General features: G+C 43.9%; 1 protein-coding gene across 5 annotated transcripts in view; it reads left to right on the top strand.

The window, feature by feature from the left end:
• The window catches only part of dpp6a (dipeptidyl-peptidase 6a), a 216,438-nt gene that overhangs the window by 42,439 nt on the left and 152,863 nt on the right, over positions 1-21,136 (top strand). Inside the window, exon 1 of one of the 5 annotated variants that reach the window (XM_048267226.1) lies at positions 774-874. The exons of 3 other annotated variants lie outside the window; for them this stretch is intronic. In XM_048267226.1, the coding sequence (XP_048123183.1) occupies positions 824-874 (51 nt within the window). In that variant the 5' untranslated portion in view covers positions 774-823. Of the gene's footprint in view, positions 1-773; positions 875-9,875; positions 10,591-21,136 lie in introns of those variants that run through there. One more of the 5 variants, XM_048267221.1, reaches the window with a different exon arrangement.

Here is a 21,136-nt window from a genome sequence, read left to right as displayed (position 1 = left end):
TACATATACACACATAGTAGCTATCTATCTATCTATCTGACTCTCTCGCTCTCTCTCTTTCTTCTCTCTCTCTCTCTCAAACACATACACGACAGGCACATTCACAGGTAAACACAGCCCAAAACACATTTGCATAGTCTGACTCACCCAGAAGGATTGAGTGAAAACCAAAAGATAAAGAATATACAAAATGAAAAGAAAAATGTGAAAGAACACACATGACAATTAAAGGAATAAATTGGCTCTCCGAAGTAAGTCTGAGCAGGACAGGTAGTGTACAACGTGTGCTCAGCTTCTCCCACATCCCAAAGTGAAATCTCAGCTGTCCACACTCTAAGTCCCAATTTAGCCCAGGTGCTGATCCCAGCAGACACACCAAATATGGCCAGGAAGATCTTTGTGAAGAGTTGTGGAGAGAATGTCTGGAAAATCTAGGAGAGGACGTCAAGAGGGCACTGGTGGGTAAAGTGAGAGAGAGCGATGAGGGAGAGAGAGCGATTGCCCCTCCCCTCCCCTACGGCACACATGGTGGGTGATAAGTTGAGGACAAGCGTGCTGATTGATTCACAAGAGCAAGTCTTCTTGCAGAGAGCCAGCAGGGGGCTTCTGTGTGTCTTAGTCCCGAGTCCGAACTGCACTGAGCACACCCACCTCTCCCCAAATTCTCCTCCCATCTCTCCCACTCGTGACGCACCCCCACCCTCCCCGTCTCATCCTCTGGCATACTTCCTTCTCACTTTCCCCCGTGGAAAGCAGAACTCGCGACAGTCCCATCCGGATCAAGCCCACCGCCACCGCTGTTGCTATCGTATTCATCTTCAGCATGTTAATCGCCACCCAACATATTGACACCACCACCTCCACCTCCAAGATGGTAAGCTTCACTCTTCACTTGTAATTATATGGACAGGGCCGTGCTGGGCAGTGCATATGGACAGGGCAGTGCTGGAAAAGAAAAGCGAGAGAGAAAGAGAGATAGCCCTAATGTTACAGAGCCAAAAGAGAGAGAGAGAGAGAAAACAGGACTGGTCTGGGTGTGCTGTTGTTGTTGTTGTTTGTTGTTGTTGTTGTTGTTGTTGTTGTTGTTGTTGTTGTATTTGTTGGGCTACCATAATGGGTCTGTGGAGAGCGAAGTGACTTCAGACCTTCAGCCCTTGCCATGCAGTGCTCATGCAGAGTGGTTGTGGCTTTTAGCAGTTGTGGCTCAGTCAGAGGTGTGAAAGATGGTGTGACCGTGTGCTTGAAAGCAGGGTGACAGGTGAGTGAAAACACCAAGCTGTCATCATCCTGTAGAAGGCAGAAGCCTCTTAGAACATGAGAGATTTCCCAAAAAAGGCTAGATTTGTGTTTTTGTGGGTGGCATATGATTGCAGGTAGGTGGGCGTATTTTGGGGAATTAAAATGTTGTGTCAGCAGTTTTATGTACAGTATGTGGAAAGATTTGTAGTACAAGCCACAATTACATGTGGGTGAGGGTTATTGGTTTAGTATGTGTGGCGTTTGAGAATTAGTTACTTCTTGATTTTTTAAGGTCATTATTTATTTACAGTGTGTGTCTGTGTTGATGTATGTATACATGTGTGTGCATTGTTTATTTGTGTGTGAGCATGAGATGGGCCGAGTGTGTTTGGACCGACAGCTTTGCGAGCCTCTTCAAGCCTGCATTCATAATTCTCATGACTCTTTCAAGGCTGTCCGTGGGAGCAGTGTGCAGCTAAATCACAGGGCCGTGCTCCCCCCTCACACCCTAAATCAGCCTCTAAGGCCATCTTCCATCCCTCCTTGTTTTTGTATCTCCGCACATCCCTTACTCTCTGCTTTTCTGCCCTTTCATTCACTATCAGTGTGGGGTCCAGACTCCTGGATCAGCACTTGCATAGTCTTTATTTATTTATTTATTTATTTATTTATTTATTTATTTATTTTCTGCAGGGACATGCATAAGGACTAACTGCCCTGAGCTTTTTTGCGCATGACACCATCCAGGGATGGGCAAATCCAGCTGGTTTTTGAGTTTGCTGTGAGGTGCTGCGTCGCCGTAGGTGATGCCAGGTGTTAGCTGCAGCTTGATGAAACAATTGCTCATTAATTTATCAGCCGAGGAGAGAAAAAAAAATACACATTTTCAATAACGCTCAGCAGGGTGTGTTTTCTGCAGCTTATTTGCTTATTTGTCTTTTGGCAATGAGTAACGGAAGTACAAGGAATTCATCCTGACTTTGCCACACACTGTGGTAGACACAAAGACATCAAAAGACAAGAGTTTGCTTGTGTAGGGTATAGACTGGTTATATTTCACTTGTGTTTGGTGGTGGAGCGAATGAGCTTGGGGAAGATCAATACACTGTGTTACGATGGCCTTATGATTTCTGTTGCTGGGGGTTGCATAAGAGTTAAAGGTCTTGAATGAAGGAAAGGATGACAATCAAAGCCAGTGGTAATGGCTTAGTTGGTCATGAGCAAATCATTGAATTCCAGTATTGATTTGGTGGATGTGCATTTGTTTAGGCCCCCTCTACTACAGTACATGAATAGGTATTCAACAGTGAGTGTCTGAGAGTCATATTCTAAGGTCATTCAGTGCCAGCCCTGTTTTTGTTCTTCACTCGTAGAGAAACATTAAAAGTTCCCATCATAAAGCACGTATAGAGGAGAGAGTGAGAGAGAGAGGATGTCCCTCTTTGAGTCCCCAATTCAAAGCCATTTTTTTGAGTGAGGGCCGAGTGCCGACAGCTTGATGTAATATCTCTAAATGTGCAGGGGCTCTGATGTGGCAGGTTTGATGCAAAGTGTTTGGCGGGCCCCTGCGGTGAGCAACATCAGTCGTCCCCGTTAAGACGTTTCATTTTCAGGGCTAATGTGTTTTATACGCCTCTCTCTCTCTCTCTTTGCAACCACCACCACCACCCATCCGCCCCTATCTGAAATACAGCCTTGCTCCACCCAAATTATTCTCTTTGAAGAATGATGGTGCTATGTAGGATTTGTTTGCCATATCAATCCCCAGTCCAGAAGGGACTTGCTTCCAAAGTTTTTGTGAGTTTTTTTTCTCCCCGTGCAAAAAATAAAAGATAATTGTGGCGCTAAAAAGTGGCATCGCACATATCCTTTTCATGTTCTTTAACGTTAGATCAGGGAGAGGCATTTGGGATGTTTCAGTTCCCACACTTCTGTGTTTTAATCAGATCACAACACTATGCTCTGTAGTGGAGATCACAAAGTGGGAAAAACTGCTCTCTACCTGTGTTGATTTATTTCCCTCTCTAGACCCTTGAGCATGACAGATAGTGTCAAAGGCAATGCGGAAGTGGGGAATTAGCAATTCTGCACGCGGACATTTGTCTTAGCGAATGATCCAAGATGGCCTTTGAGTCATTATTTTACTTCCAGAAATCAATAACGACTTGGAGCTTGTTGCTTTTGTTGTCACTTAGTCAACCTTTACCTTCTCATGGATGGAATGCAAAATGAAAGAGACAGAGAGAGAGAGAGAGATAGAGAGAGAGAGAGAGAGAGAGAAAGAAGGAGGGGAAAAACAGGCTCGAAAGAATGAATTATGCAGAATTACATCTATTGATCCTTGCCGTAGTAAAGTATTGAACTTTCGAACTCAAACTTTTGAAGCAAATTGAAATGCCCCTCAAGTCAAAATTCCTGGAGCGGGTGAAGCGACCACAACAAATTAAAATCTCATCATACAAATGGGCTGCTTTTTAGATGCAATCAGCCACCCTGCTTGTTGTGTACAAACCTTGTCTTTGTGACCGCACTCATTTGCGCTCAGGGCCAGTGCGGTCATTATTCTGTGTTTATGAGATTCAATAGGACATTGGTGGTGCCGACGGCCAGCCTCCTACCCAGCCTCACACAAACAAACACACATACACGCACACACACACACACATGCACACAAGCCTACACACGCACATGCACACACCTACTGTACACACACGCACAGACACACACACACACACACACACACACACACACACACACACACACACACACACACACACACACACAAAGTCCACAAACAACTAATGCTTAAGTGGCAGGTGGAGCAATATGAAAGGATATTGTATTTCAGCTCTCGATATGAGCTTGGAGTCCTGGAATGCCCTGTCCACTCGATTTCCCTCTCCAATCTGTCTGGTCTCAGTCCCCTCATGTTTTTTCTTTTAGACCTGAACAAAAAAACCCAAAAAAGATACATACCAAAAGCTCTCCAGAGTAGCAAATAAACCTAGCTGGAATGTCATATTATCAAATTATAAGACTTGTAAATAGAAATCGAATGGTGTCCCTTTCTGACTCTTGAATAGAATAGCTGGCCTGGCTTTTGTAGAAGTTTTTAACCTCTGTAACAAGTCCACCCTGCTCTCTATTTCAAAATACCAGGCAGTTGATGCCTCTCCTAGCCTCTAGGTTTACTCCACCATGTTCTCACACCCACTCTCACACTCCCTGGGCATCTGCAAGCCCTGGTGGCTGCAGGAGATTGTGGGCAGCCAGAACGGAGTTTGAGAACCAACAGCCTCTAGCATTCTTGCAGGCAGAGAGGTAAAAGTGTGTGTGTTTGTGTGTGTGTGAGAGAAGAGAAAAAAAGATTGAGAGAGAGAGAGAGAGAGAGAGAGAAGAGAGAGTAGGGACAGAAGCTGTTACAGAGAAATGAACAGAGTGTTAAGGAAGAGGAAGAAAAGCATGTATCTGTTTTCTACCACTAGGTTCTACCATTCTGCCCTCCAACACGGCATATGCTCTCACCTGAGAGACACTAGCTTGGCTAGCTGCCTCTGGCAACCAGTCAGGGGAACAGGTGCGGAGACAGGAATATGGCCAGGATGATAGACACCGCACTCACGTCAAGAGAACAGAGCTTCAGGAAAGTGTACAGGCCTTGGTGCCTGTTAGAAAAAGATAAATGTGGCTATTATCTCGGTTACTTGAGTTTCATCTCCTCTTAAAAGTTTGAAGCGCTACTCCCTGCTGCCGTCACACTCCTCTGTTATCCTCCTCTCTCTCTCTCTCTCTCTCTCTCTTTTTTCTCTCTTTCTTTCTTTGGTTCTGGCATTTCCATTTCTGTTTTCTCTTGTCCTCTAGGCCTCATAGAGACTGCTCCGTTGCTCCCCTCCCACAAGGGACCTTATCTGTCCCATTGGAAATAGCACCGGCACACAATTTGACATGCTCCAACTCTGTGCCTTTCACTGATGGAGAAGTGACTGTATATCTTTTCTCTCTGAAGTACGCCGTTTCTGGCAAACTTCTCCTTCCGCCTTCTTCTTCCCTCTTTGTGTCACCCCTTGTCATTGTTAAAGGTTTCTTTTTGGCAGATGCATGCTGTCTCCATTGACTGATCACAGGGACAGGGCTGGGTGCAACGAGATGCCAATCACAGGTTCTGTCTTCTGTCAGAGTTAGAGAGAGAGAGGGCTGGGGAGGTGCTAGTGGTGGGGTGAGGGTGGTATGGAGGCATTGGGGTGGGAGTGGAGCAAATGACAGGGCCTATTAATTTCACCTTTTGGATTTTAGACAAACACAGTCAAGCTTCAGCAGGTTCAATCTCCCTCCGTCAGTCAAACGAGCTTCTATGGGTACCTTTACCTCACACTGTGGTACATCCATACTCACTCACACACATACATACACACACACACACACACACACACTCCAGCAGTGAGAAATTCTTTCTCATGCCCACTCAGTACACTTGCACACACACACACACACACACACACACACACACACACACACACACACACAGACAAATGCACGCACGCATACGCACACATGCACACAAATACATCCCCACACACATGTTCACACATACACACACACACACACACACACACACACACACACACACACACTCTCACACACACACACACACACACACAAACACACACACACAATTAGTTGTATTCAACCTTCTGAATTGGATGCCTCCATTCCTGTCTTGTGAAGGTCAGAGTTGGCTGACCATCTTTTCTAAAAGTTATATTCAACATGTCCATTTCCTAACCTTATGCCATAAGGTGCGCCATATGGGTAGTTTACTGTAATAGGATTGCATCAGAGTCTCATTCAGTGATTTTACTTTGTACATAGAGGGCACAGGACTTTGAAACATCCCAGGTAATGGCCCTATTGATTCTGAACATCAGATGGCTTCAAAGGAAAGGTTGAAGTGTATGAGACTAAATTCTAGATGAAGGATGTGGCAGAGAAATGTGTGTGACAGGGGAGCATAAATCCACATGTTCACTCCTCTCACTCTCTCTCTCTTTCTCTGTCTCTCTCTCTCTCTCTGTCTCTCTTTCTCTCTCTTTCACTCCTGCTGTGGGAGTCTGTTCGCTCTTCCTCCTCATCCAAGAACAGATGTCAGCTAGACAAGGTCAAAGCTGTCGTCTGTCTTGACAGCACACATTCACAACTTTTCAGATTAACATTACTTATGAATATAATAATACACATGTAACATACGGGTAATAAATAACTACAGGTCACTCAGGTCTTTACTAGGTCCTAGGTCAGGTCTTTGCTCTTTTCTAGCAAAGGAGAACATTGCACAGAGAGGACTGACAAGGTATTGTACAGAAATCCTCTTTGTATTCTGTGCTTTCACTAAGGGAAAAAGAGTAGAAATTAAGCTCCTAATTAGTTTCAAGTAAGAAGAAAAAGTCTGTGGGCATCGGCAGCTCTGATGTTAATTGTCACCGACTCTAACATTCACCGATATTTCATTTCTAATTAGAGTGTGTGCCAGCACATTGTCTGGAGTATCATTGTGTTGTTGTTACGTAATGGCACAGATGTCAAAAGTGTTTAAGCTGGCTACTTCTCTGTCTCTTTGTTTAAGCAGGTTGTCAGACAGCCTGACGGGAATATCATCTAGTGATCCACCCAGAATACACAAGACAACATGACTGTCTGATAGCTCAGAATATTCTCACATCATGCATAGCAAACAAACAACAAAACACAAAGAGAGCTGGATAGCCCTAGCCAACATCATTACACCTCACGGGAGATGTGTGTAAACTGATACGGAACGCATTCACAGCATATACTGTACCTCTATATGACAGCTGTCTTCGAGCCAGAGAGAGAGCTGCTAAGCATATAGCCCTGTGGCAACTGACATCAGCTAGCACAGATATGCCCCCTAGGCCACCACTAATCCCCTCTCTTCTCCACTTGGCCCACCTCATCCTCCATGAGACCATTTTAAAAGAGTCAGAGGCAGTGGATGGGACCACCTCAGGGTCAGTTTAAAGCAACACAGTGTAGTTATTTTGCCTTAATATACTGTAACAGCTTCACACTGACTTCGATGCCACACTGACTTAAAAAAAAGAAATGTCGTGCTGATTGTGTCTGAATGCCGGGTATTGCACTATACAACGTTGCTGTGGCAGATAGGAGCGTGAGCCTTTGAATGGGTATTCTATCTACCGCATTGAAGATTGACGAATAGGGAATTTCCTACATAGGGTTACTAAAAAAAATGGTACTGGTCTTCTAGCAGAGGTTAGTTTCAGGTGGTTCGATGGAAGCAGGTGACAGAAAGAGTGTAATCCTTTTGGAAGCTTTGAGGTTAGGATCTGTACAACCACTGCTATGTCGGTGAGAGGCGAGGAAACATCCATCATCGATGAAGACTGGAGGGGTACAGCTCTCATGTCTATTAAGTTGGTGTCGATTGTCTGTGGGTACGCAGTGAAGGGCTGGTAGGGGGGATGTCGTTACGGATGGCCAAACCAACAGGGCTAGGCAGATGGGATAGGTTCGCATGATAGAGAAGATTAAGGTTGTCCCAAGACATGAGCTGAATCTCAAGCAGGCTACTATCCCCTAAAACCAACAAGCAAACAAACAAGCCAGCAACTACACAAAACCAACAAAACCTAAACAGAAAAACACCTCTATATTGTTCTGCTTGCATACATGTCTGTACCTCTCACACACAAAAAAGCAAATGGGGACGAAATGAGATTCTGGTTTTTATTTCTGAATAAACGAGGGAAACATGAGCAAATGAAGATATGGTTGCACATCCACTAGATGCCAGTGTTGATTCAGTTTTGGGGAAATTACATTACACTGTGTAATTGCCAGGACTCCATTGTTTGTTATTGTGTGCATAATTACTGACTGTGGGTGTTGCACGCTTGCTCAAGCAATTGTGTGCGTCTCGGGTAAACATGTCATCTGTACTCATTACGGCGGCGCTAATTTACGAACACAAACAAGAACCTGAAAACAAGCATATGTAGATGTGCTAACAACTGTGGCCACATATTTGGGTATGTCTTTCTCAATTAGCTGTTAATCAGGTCTTAAGTGGAAAGCAGATGATAATCTCCTAGTGTTAACACTGCTGAGAAGTTTCTTTAAAATACTCTCAGTCTTAGACAAACCACCGTGGCTTGGATATATTCCCACGACCTCCTGTGACTTGTAGTCTTGTAGTTAATGCAGCTTGGAGTTATACAATAGCCATATTGTTGGGAAAAAAAACTCTAAAGCATTCATTACATTGGGCCATCTCAGTCTTCTGTTAGCTTATTGCTGTTATCCTTACAGGGAGATTGCAGAGGATCCGTTGGACTAAGCCAAGTAGACCTTAAGGTACAGCAATGGCCCACATATTTGTTGGTTTGTATGTGGCTGGTTTAGGGTTTATCTCACACACTTGCCTGGCAAATGCAGTGTAATTCGATTTATGGGGGGATCTATCAACATTAGTGCACAAGCTCGCAAAGCAAAACAGGATAAAGCTGCACAGCATATTTTTCTCCAGATGCACGGTGTGTGTGTGTGTGTGTGTGTGTTTGTGTGTGTGTGTGTGTGTGTGTGTGTGTGTGTGTGTGTGTGAGCGAGAGAGGGAGGGAGGGACGGAGATGGAAACCCACACCTTGTGCGATGTGACTCAGTGAGGTTGCTTTAGTGCCTTGTGATTATGTACAGTAGGCCTATTCTGTTACAAGCCGATTTGTGTTTGTACTTGTGTGTCTTCATCACATCCATACACACCCCGTCATCCCTAGTGTGAGCTGTGTCTGTGTGTGTGCAATGGCCCTCAGGCTTTTTGGATTGATGATTGAAGGTGGCTCTTTTGCCTATGCAAATTCTGGTTTGAGTTCTCAGTGTGGAGAGAGTGTGCAGGTGTCTCTAGTCCTTAAACGGCACCACCTATCTGAGGGACCTGCATGACTTCACTGCTGCCATGTGGGTGCTGGGACTCATTCCAGAGCATCCCTGGGAATTATCCCCAATGTCTGAACAATTTATATGCCATCGGGATAAAAATATTGGCTATACATAGGTACTGCTATACACAAGGATCACAGATTGGAAGCAACCTTTTTATAAGTCTTTTTTTTTTTTTTTAAATCTGTGAGGTGAAGTAGTTCTGAAGCTGAATACCCTCTACAAGGCAATGGCATATATTCTAAAATACTTTGTCTTTTGTTTATTTGTACTATTTTATACACAGCTGTCATAGTTTTGTTAGCCAAACTGAGAGAAGAGAAGGAAATAAGAAGAGGAATCAATGAAGTTGTTTCCATGTTATGGAAATAATATGAGGATTGATTGTCTGGTAGTGAAAATTGGGAGAAGTGCATCCCTCTGTTTTAATGCAGTGTGGCGGGGACGTTTTCGCCACACAGAGGCACTCGAGTTCTTCCATACAACTAACCGACAAAAAAAAGATACACTCAATACACATTCTTTGTGCCTGAGATCACCGCCAGGCAACGATAATTCATTTGAAAGCTATGTGATTCTCTCCCTTTTCCTGTTTTGTGCGTATTGTTGCTGTTATTACACAAATACGTGTGTGTTATTATGTGTTTCTAGGTAGCCTACCACTGTTTCTTGCCGTACATGGCCAATTCTAAATATTAGGGTTTGGTACTTTTTTTTGGATCTTGGTCCGTCTCTCCAGTTTTATGTTTGTGCTGGACTTGTCCTGTCATAGCTTTCTTCAGGAGTTATTTTAGTGGGCGTGAAAGCGAAGTTGTTGCTTTATCGAATTGACGAAGTATCCCTGATCCTCAACGGATTTAAGAAGAGAGAAATACGTGCACCGAATTTTGAACAAGCCCTGACCTAATGGATTGTCCCCAAACGCTATCTGCTGTTCTGTTCTGACCTAACCATCAAACTAAGTCGGATCTCTTTTTGTTGCCTGTGGTTTGAGTCTACCCTCTCTCTCAGATTCGAGAGAGATCGACACTGTTATTTGACTTTTCTCTCTCTCTGCGGACTGCTCTTAACCGAACTCCCCGCGATCGCTTCCAAATGGTCAGGGGCTCAGACAGCGGGTCAATTTGATGAGAGACGGAGATATTTTCCCCACCGTCTTGAAATACAGTTTCTTTAATACGCGCCATGGCTTCGGTGTATCAGAGATTCTCTGGGAAGATTAACACCAACACCTCCTTTCCTGCACCGCCCGAGGCCAGTCACTTACTAGGCGGACCCGGCAAAGAGGAGGAGAACGCGGGAAAGACTCCAACACCGTGTCAGGACCCTCGATCTCGTGTCCTCCATCACCAAAGGAGTCAATGCAATGACGAGGATGTAAGCGAAACCATCTCCGTACAGTACATTCTCAGTGTGTCATTGTCATTAGGTTACAATCCCACTGCATTTACTTTTTCTTTAGTTCCCCCCTGTAACATTGCAGCACGTTGCAGATATTTTAACACATGTGTTTCTAAGCCATACATAGTTTACTTTAATAGAACCACGCGTGTGTTTTGTTAACGCTATTCCATTCAAGCAGAAACCCAAATCTTGTGTTAAGAATAGCTTTCTGATGTTTGCTTCTAACTCATAAACCAGTAAGCAATTATGCAGACAAGAAACTAGTTTCTCTCTGGCCTTGGCAGACTCGCCTGACTCCGTTTTAGCATTTTATTAGGCTGCTATGGTAATAATATCGCATAATGATCACTACCCAATTTGAAATCCAATCTTTTGCCGTCCAATCCGATCAGTTCATTTTATCTCATCGTGCATTTATTCACTCCTGCTAGGTTACTGATGACTTTCTTTGACTGTCTCTTTTGAGCAATCACAGCGGACCCATGTGATTTAGTGAACAATAAACCTTGAAGTTCGCCTTTCACTCTGTCAAATAATTTATGTGCCGAACACATCCCATGTTCGTAGTGAGATTATTTTATAATGAGCCTATATACATGTGAACATTGCGTTATATGCATTTGATTTCGTTGCGACAACTCACCAAACGTCGGAAACACTTTTTTTGTAAGCTATCCTATTGTGCAGTCCATGGCAAGGAACCGCGCTCGCGGAACTATCCAAGGTGCTGATATTTTCATGTCGACTGCTACACTCTCTCAGCAGTCATCAATACTCCAGTAAATAGTGTAGGTTCACTTCGTTTTATTTTGCCCAGGTATAGTCAATAATGACTTCTGTTGGCTTTTTGTGTTTAACTGAAGACTCATCCCTTTGCTAATGGATAGTTCTGTCAATGTAAATTGATGTGTTTCTCATCTAAAGAGAGAACTACCGGGTACAGCTCTTCCCACTCTTTCCTTTTGGTGATTTTAGTTGCAAACTGCACCTGATCAAGCCCACTCTTGCAGTTCCTCAGAGATGCAATTCTACTAGTGTGGTGTGGTATTTTGTACCATCTATGCGGATAGTATGCCCTGCATGCTGTTGTGGCCTGACGTCATTGTCAGTGCTGTCCGTGTCTTTTGACTAGGCTAATCTCTGAAAAGGGGAGACTTTCAAAGTGATCTAGTCAGAAAGAAAAAAAAGTCATTGAACAGTTGAATGTTCAGAAAAAAAGGTATGTTAGAAAGCCCCTCCATGTGAACAAGCTCGCTCTCTCTCTCTCTCTCTCCCGTGCTCAGTGTGACCACAGTGATATCATCTCTCTGATCATCAAGTAATCTGATCCTAATTAACCCTGGCTGCCTAGCAGAGCCTGTGGTTAGTTGACATGTCATAGCACAGGTCTCTTTGTGATGACTGTGTAGCTAATGAGATACAGAGAGACGCAAAAAGTGCTGTTAAAGGCCTGACATACGCATGTCAACCCTTTACTGTTCACACCCCACATACAGAGCTTCTTCAGATACATACTGTGTACTGTTTGTTGGTCTTCCTGTGATATGGCTGAATGGAGATTCCAGCTGGGGCTTGTATGCACCATGCAACAGTACATGTCCAATGAAATGAACTTCCTGGAGGCAGTCATCCTTTTGTATTTGCTCTCTTATTGATTATTTCTGAAAAGCAATGGAAAAGGTATTTTTTTTTCTCTCTCTCTCACTCCCTTTCTCTCCCTCATTCCCCTTATTCCCCTTACCGACTGGTCTTCTCAACCCATCGGTCAATGAATTATAATCTTTCATCAGCATAATCATAGGCATGAAGTGTGCTCTCTAAAAGCATCCCATCCAAGACTAGTTGAATATTATTGATTTTAGGCTATTGGCTGTGAGTGGCTTATGACTTGGAATTAGTGGGGTAAAAAAAATGCAATGCATTTAAAATGATTAATTATGTCTTTGATGCGGCTTGGAGTTGATCCGCTGTGATGTTGAATCCCATTCTGTCAATACACGACAGCCCCTTAGCCTTTAATCCGCCAGGCTGTTAAGTCCCTGGCATGAAAAGGATGTTTGATTAAAATCTTATCAAACTTTTTTTTTTCTTTCCTCCCTTCATCCCTTTACCTCCTATCTTCTTCATTTTCTGCTTTCTGGCCACTGTTATTTCATGGAGCTGAGAGAGGGCTTTAATGGCTGGTGCAGACACTCTCCAGGCATTCAAGTGTGTTGCCCTGATCACAGCGCTGCTGGCGCTTTTGCCTGTGTGCAGCGATCAGCAAAAAAATAAAATAAAGCTGCCGTACTGTACCATGTAATGCATAATGCAAAATTGATGCTTACATATGACTTTAACTTTGCCTAATGTTGCCTGTTTGGGTCTATATATGTCTGTGAGTATGTGTGTGAGTTCCAGGTTCAGAAGTGTGTGTGTGTGTATGTCTGTGTCTATGTGTGTGTGTGTGTGTGTGAGAGAGAGAGAGAGTGAGAACTGGGTTTTGTTAGCATTTCATTTTTCTGGGTTTTGACGAGGATGACAAATGTTAGTGTCAGAGTGTCCATGCTCAGCTTCTCTCTGGCCTCCTTCAGAGGGAAACCAAACTCAGCCGAATACAATGAGACAGCTGCCGCCGAAACACGCACCACTGAATCCCTGCTCTCGCTTAGCCATCAAACTGCTGCTTGGTGCTGACATTTGACAACTATAGTGTTGCTCTTGTCGTCATTCAGCCACAGTTAAAATGACCTGGGAGGATGGGGGAGAAGGGAGAAGTATACACTTCAGGTAGCCTCTGAGGCTGCAGACCTACAGGATGTGACATAAAGGTACCAATCTGATAAAGGAAACAGCAGAGACTCAGCTAAAAAATAATTTTCTCCTGATACCAATCAGAAGAAACGGAGAATTCCGGTGTGATATTGACCTAAGTGTATTGAAACATGATACCGAGTGTGAACGTATGTCTCATAGCCCATCTCGACTTGTCCCCTGCACTCCAAAATCTGGCGCTAGTTAGCCGATGCTACCAACAGCTTTTTCAATAGTGGTGCTTCAGCATCGGGCTAGCCATGTAAATAAATCACTGTTTTACACCCATTTACGAGGCTCAATGTATCTCTACACTTCATTGGTAGACTTCCAAGGGCCCTGACATTTAAAACGAGACATTGAGAACTTTGAAAAAGCACTGGTAGTTTACTTACAAGACGATTTATACAGACAGTATCTTCACGAAGTTTAGCGTTTGCAGCCATCTTGAATTTAGTCACGATAAGTTGAGCAAAGAGTAAGAATGAACAGGTATGATAAGGGATCAGATTCCAAAAATAATTCAGTGGAAATGCATGGATTCCAAACGCTAAACTTCGTGAAGATACTGTCTGTATAAATCGTCTTGTAAGTAAACTACCAGTGCTTTTTCAAAGTTCTCAATGTCTCGTTTTAAAGACAGAGAGAGAAGGAGAATATTAACACAGTATGTCCCATGGGGATTTTCACATAGCATGACCTGGAATGGCCTTTCTAAAGCCTTGGGATGGAAGTGGCAAAGAAATCCTTTTAGGGGTTTTATATTAAGATGAATGAAAATGCAAAGCAGCAATAAAAATGCTAAAAAAATGTCTGAAAAAAAGTAGTACATTTTTTCAGACATTATGAATGTATGTGTATGTGTGTACATTTGTATATTTACTATATTATGTTTTGCATGACATGTATGTAAATAGGGCTGGTTGAGAGTGGGAATGACTTATCGGAGAACAGAGTTAGGCCTTTCTGCTCTCACTGGAAAAGGTTGAACATTTATTTGCTTCTCTGTGATTGTCAGATCACTTCAGCATTGGCCTGTGGGTTTCACCTAACTCTCACATTGATTCAACATAATTAGAAAATAATGTTTACTCTAATGCACTAGGTTCCACAGTGGATGTCCATTTAACTCAATTCAAGTTTTGTCTTATTATGTTGTTTTCGAGCCCAAATCAGTGTACAGAAATAAAGTCACAGAAACACTTAGTTTCACTTTTGAGAAGCAGTTATCTCTGCTCAGTTTGGACCAATTATCACGTTCAAAGTTCCGAAACAGTTCTGCTTTTACTCGTTTGCCTCAGTTTCCTCCTCTTCTTTCTGATTCTGCTGTCATGTGCCCATGCATTCTTCTCACGGTATCACGGGGCGGCAACATCTCCAGCCCCCGAAAACAGTTTTGCCGAGACTGATTGGAGCTTTAAAAATAGCTCCGCGGTAAACTTGGCTCCATCCCTTAGAGTTTCCATTTTTTTTATCACGTAAGTACATTTAGGCACTGTTTGTTCTGCTGTGTGTACTTTTAAGCTCATTCCGACTAAATGAAAATCAAATGAGGCATGAAAAATGATCAAAGAGGAATATATAATGGGAAGAAAACGTTTCTGTCTTACAGACTCACTTCACTTTTCTTCACTATGTCTTCTTCCCCCCTTCTCTCCCTCACTCACTCCTCTCCCTTCCTTTCTCTCCACTCTCTCTATCTCTCTCTCTCCCTCTAATTGTCATCACACCCAACCTCTCTCTGTAACTGCCTGTCTAATTTAAGTCCATTTTCGGCTCCCTGTGCTATATTAACACTCTGGGTCAGCGTGACTGATTAGACGTGTGCTGGCTGTCTCCTGTGAAAGCTGATTCAGAGCTGGGTCACATCATGCCCTCTGAATCAACTCTGTCTTTCCACCATTCAAGACTCATAACTGGATTCATACCAGTGGGCCCACTGTGTGAGAGGGTTTGGAGCACACAGCTACAACTAGGCCAGGCTCTCAGGTGCCGAGTTACTGTAGGTGTTGAATCCATACTTGAGTTTTCCTCTGCTGGGGTTGGCAGACACATAAGAACTCTGCAACTGACACTCCACCTGGACGAGGAGGTGGGATGGGCCTGCCAATTTTCAACAAATGGAAATCCACTCCACTGCTGTCTTTCAACAAATATGACTCGTTCAAATACCATGCTATCACAGTGACTGCCCCAGTTAAACTCTATGTAGAGATGTAAAAGTCCGGCTTCTGAAAGTAAACGTCCTGCCATGTATTGGTTCTACTGTACCTGTGTACTTAACACAGGTGATTTACTGATTAGCTGATCTACCTGGCTTAAGAGTTGTGCTCTTAAGAGAAAAAGCTGATTACTGTAAGTGAATGGTTGGAAGAAAAATGTGGCAGGACTTTTACTTTCTCAAGCCGGACTTTTACACTTCTGGCTCTATGTGATGGTCATTTACCGCCCACCAGGCCAACTGGGTGGCTATGTGGATGAGCTGGACACTCTGCTGTCCTCCGTCCCTGAGCATGACTGGCCACTGCTCGTCCTCGGTGATATGAACATCCACTTAGATACCCCAGGCTCAGTGGACTTTATGTCCCTGATACACTCCTTTGACCTCAAACTGGTCCACAGCCCTCCTACTCACAAAGCTGGCATAGAGCTTGACTTGATCCTCGAAACTGCACCACAGACACCCTCATGGTGACACCTCTCCACCTTTCAGATCACTTCTTCATCCAGTTTAATGTCAGCCTGACAGACCAACCACCGGCTCCTCCGTACCTCCGTAACCTATCTCCAACCCACTTCTCCTCTGTTGTCGCCTGTGTCTCTGTGTCTACCTCCACTCAACACATTCTCGTCGCTCGAGGTTAACGATGCCACAGACTCGCTCAGCTCCACACTGAGCTTGTGTCTGGACAAACTGTGTCCTCTTTTTCACAGACAAAGTGGCGGCAGTCAGCAGCCAATTCTCTGGCCAGCCCAGTCTCAACCTGTCTCCTCCACTTAAGGGCACTACCAGCACTCTGACATGTACACCTACTACATGTCTCTTTGTCTCCGCATGGCGCGACTGAATCAGACGCGACACTTCCACAGCCTTTGATGGTGGCTTCTTTTTCTGCATTTGCGCCTCTCTCCGAGAGTGTATTTAGAGGGTATCTAGACTCCAGACGTGTAGCCGTCCTACTACATGCTCGTTGGACCCTATACCTACGAACTTACTTTAATCCTTTAGCCTGAACATCACACCAGCTATCACACATGTGATCAATGCTTTGCTATCCTCTGGCACATTTCCCAAAGCATTCAAAGCGGCTCAGCTAACACAGCTACTTAAGAAACCTTCTCTCAACCCTGATCAAGTTGAGAACTCTCGTCCAGTACCACTTCTACCCTTACCATCCAAAGCTATCGAACGAGCGGTCTTCAAACTGGTCTCTGAATTCCTCTCTTGATCCAAACCTACTGTATCTGATTTCAAGGGTGGCTGGCCACTTAACTGAAACAGCTCTGTTGTCTGTGACAGAAGACTTTAAAGAAGCCAGGGTGACTGACCGTGATCAGTCCTCATTCTGCTTGACTTATCAGCTGCCTTTGACATGGGTAACCACTGCATTCTTCTTTCTATACTTTCAAACATGGGCATCTCTGGCACAGGGTGCTCGTGTAACGTATCCTGGCTTAGACAGTTATCCGCACCTCACTATCTCACCACAGGGGTCCCCCATGGCTTGATGGTGGAACAGGGGTGTCCCTCTCTACCTTCAAAGATCTCCTGAAGACCCAGCTCTTCAGAGACTTTTGTAGCACTACCAACAACTAGACATGCTAATTCTAGCACTTACTGCCTGACTAGAACTGATACTTGACTATTTAGAAATGGCACGTACTGCTGCACTAACCTGTCCTTATCGGACTAGCTTGATTGTTTCCCTCGTGGCAAGTCCCTTTGGTTAAAAGGCGTCAGCCAAATGTAATGTTATGTAATGTAATGTAGTGTAATGTAGTTTAATGTAATGATTGGAGTCTTAGTGAGGAAAATGAGCAGTTGAAAGTGAGAGGGTGGTGGAGGTATGAAATGTTTTATAGGTATACATGTAGGTGAGCTGAAAGAGTTAAAAAGAGAGGGAGCAAGCAAGAGATTGCAGCAGTTGGCAGCAGTATCTTTTTTCCCCCTGCGGCCTAGTTCAAGATAGAGCTGATAAAGATGTCATGTGTATCCTATAACGTAACGTGTGGTAAACAGCCAGTCCCCACCTCAGGATTGGCTCCAACATTTCCCTTTCCTCCTAAATGAAGATGGGGAAAGCAGCAGAGGAGTTGAATGACAGCTGGCAGGCCTCAGCGTTTTTATTGCCATGTAAGTCCCCAGTCCGGAAGCGGTCTGTATCTCAATTCCAGACGCCGTGGGCAATGTTGGCAGTGTGCGTGTGCGCTGGCATGCTTGTTTAAATGTCAAGTCTCACTTTGAAGCGCTGGCACGCTCCAAGATGGGACCGTTTTAGTTTTGAATCCCGGACAATATTAGCATTAACTCTGTCTCTCAGTGGCTTAAAGGCAGCAGAGGTGTGTTAAGCGTGAAACCACAGAAAAGCACACCTGGCCAGGTAGTTAGCTAGCAAGGCCAGTATTAGGACTCAATCTATCTGCTACTATTTTCAACATAGTAAAACATGTTACACTGGGAACATCACTGGGAGTATCAACAGTTGTAGAAGAGATCTACATGTATCTTGATATACAGCATATTCAATCTTTAATCATCTTATCACATGTTGTGCTGCATCTCATTGGCCTGAGTGAGGGGATGTTCTATGTGGAACAACATCTTTCAAACTGTATTACAGCTATTTTGTTTCCTGTGTAATATTGAGCTTGTAGCATATAGCACTGATCTTATACACATTGAATGGTATAGTCTACTCTGTGTTACACCTCATACAATCCTCCCTCGCGAATCAGATGAAACTGAACAAATGTAACTGCTGTGTATTCATAGACATTTAGGCGGCCTGTATATTAACTGTGTATTAAATGTTTTCGGCCCAAACCTGGTCCTACACAGGACATCTCTCAGGCCTGTGGATATGAAATGAGTAGAATGTCATTTAGATGATGAACGGTCAACTCACATGGTTTCTGGTCTCTTAAGCACTTTATCTAGAACTATGACCACAGGCAGGGGCGTAATTCATGCACGGGGGGCATGAAAAACAAAAACAAAAAAAACAAAATGAATGAATGAATACCACAGGTTTAACCAAAGGGCCCTTGACCACAGGTCTCTGGTGACAGGAGAGAGAAGCCATCTTGATGTCAGGTAGATGATGGCTTTGCAGTGAAGCTGGTTCAGGAGGCCAGAGTAGATGTTGGACACATGTGCCCTGGGTCTGATTGTGTCCAGACTGGGCTGATGTATGGGACGGGTGGTCTGTGGGGTTCTGGCTACTGGATGCATGCAGGGGCTGAGATGGGTGTTGGACATATGTGCCCTGCTGCAGGGTCATATGTGTCCCTAATGGATTTAATCAGGCATAGCTTTTTAAAACAGGGAAAGGGAAATTACTTTTTATCCTCCGACATGTAAAAGTTCAAAGGTTGTCAGGACAGCTGGTGCAGTTGACTCGCTGCTTGTATGACTTTTTTCCCCACTGATCTTACTCAAGCTCTCATTTATTACTAATTGTGTGTGAAAGTAAATTAACTGCGTAAGTGTAAGCATCTCTCTCTCTCGCTCTTTCTCAGCTCTGGAACTACACAGCACTGATGCTATTTTAAAAACATTGGCATGACTGTACTGATTACCATCACTTCAGGGAAAGGCCTCCTTTAGCATCAAACTACATTATTGCTCACAAGACCAAGGGCTGGGCTTTTTAAAACTCTTGGCTTGTAAAACTAACAGCACTTGTATGCAGCAGGAGTTACATGATTACATTTATTTCACGGGCCCAGATCAGAGATGAGATTGATATTCTGGAAGAACTCCGGGAGAGCCTTTTTTGGATTGAGGAGAGAATAAAGAAGATGATGATGAAGTTGGTGAGGAAGAATGTGCTTTGATTTTTGGCTCAGAGCTGTTGATTGACAGTAGAGATGATGACTTTGATCCACTTTGAGACTGTAAGAGGACGCAGAGTGGGAAGAGGGGGGTGAGAGATCAGGTAGGAACAGACACTGGATATGGCTCTGTGGATTTGGCTGGGTTAATATATCATTATAGGGCAGATGTAATCTCCACTTCAAACATCACCCATGGCTATAAAGCATTCACAGATCCTTTAGGAATGGGTAAGAGCATGGAGTGTTACTCTTTACCTGCCTCCTGCAGTCAGGAGGGGAAACATCGATTATTCTCATCCTGTCCCCGAGGTAAGAGATCTCTGTTGCCATGGACGCAGAGATGAGGAGGCTCGTGGGTTTCCATGGTTCTGTCCAGTGGGTTTAGAATGTGAGGTGGAAGGGCTGAGACTGAGGGGCATCTACTTGTGTTGCCCCATGTAATTAGTATCTGAGGAAACACGTCTTATAGCCGTAAACAACTATCCCCAAAGGAGTTGTTTATCTGAAGAGGAAATGTCACTAACAGACATTAAAAGGCTATAGATAATTAATTATTTTCTCATTTATATCTTTATCTTCTCTTCAACTCTGTTTATTCTCAGTTTTCCCCATTTTGGATGTGTGTGTGTGTGTGTGTGTGTGTGTGTGTGTGTGTGTGTGTGTGTGTGTGTGTGTGTGCATATTGGGGGGTGCGTTTCAACAGCACTGACTTGTGATATGTGACCAGTGCCAGATGGCGGTGGGTAATAATTTGGTTTTGGCCCCAAAACGGATTGGTTGCCAACCCTGCTTGTCTCCTGTGTCTCGTCTCCCTGTGGGAATTACTGCCAGCCTCCAGCAAGGGCTCTCACTGTCCTATCTGTGGCTGCCATGCCGTGCTGCATTAGGGCCCACTGGTTGGCTTAGACATAAGTGACACACACACACACACACACACGCACACACTCACACACACACACACACACACACACACACACACACACACACACACACACACACACACACACACACACACACACACACACACACACACACCAAAGTTTGAACAGTGACTGACAGCCACACTCACATTCACACATACATGTGTGCACTTACACACGCAAGCTAACAGACAGTTAAATGTAAGTAAACAAATGTGTTCACTGACACACACACTCACATAGACATGCACACACTTACACCCACATACACACACACACACACTCACATACACATTCACACACACACACACACACACACACACACACACACAGTCTACACATTCACTTTCACGCTCCAAACCATTTCAAATTCAGATGGAAGTGCATTAAACCTGTTTACTGTTTACTACTTTATTAGTGACTCTGTAAACACACCTGATGTGTCTGCATTTGCCAATCATAACTGTGAAGTTTGGATTTCTGGCAGACATCAAAGGTGGACAGACTTAGCTCTCCAACTTGTTTCCCTTCTAATTTGTATGCTGATTAAAATACCCAACAATATAGTCTATTTAAAAATGAATAAAAAATATAAAAATGAGTGGTAGGTGTGTTTGTGTGTCAGTTTGTGTGTGTATATGTCTGTATGTATGCATGTGTCAAGATCCTGTCAGATTTAGTTTGCTATACTGACCGGCAGACAATACATTATATTTTCCCTGACAATACCTTTCTATATGATTGCAATA

This window comes from Alosa alosa, chromosome 16, assembly GCF_017589495.1.
Source record: "Alosa alosa isolate M-15738 ecotype Scorff River chromosome 16, AALO_Geno_1.1, whole genome shotgun sequence".
NCBI lineage: Eukaryota > Metazoa > Chordata > Actinopteri > Clupeiformes > Clupeidae > Alosa > Alosa alosa.
This window is presented reverse-complemented; position numbering and strand designations above follow the sequence as displayed.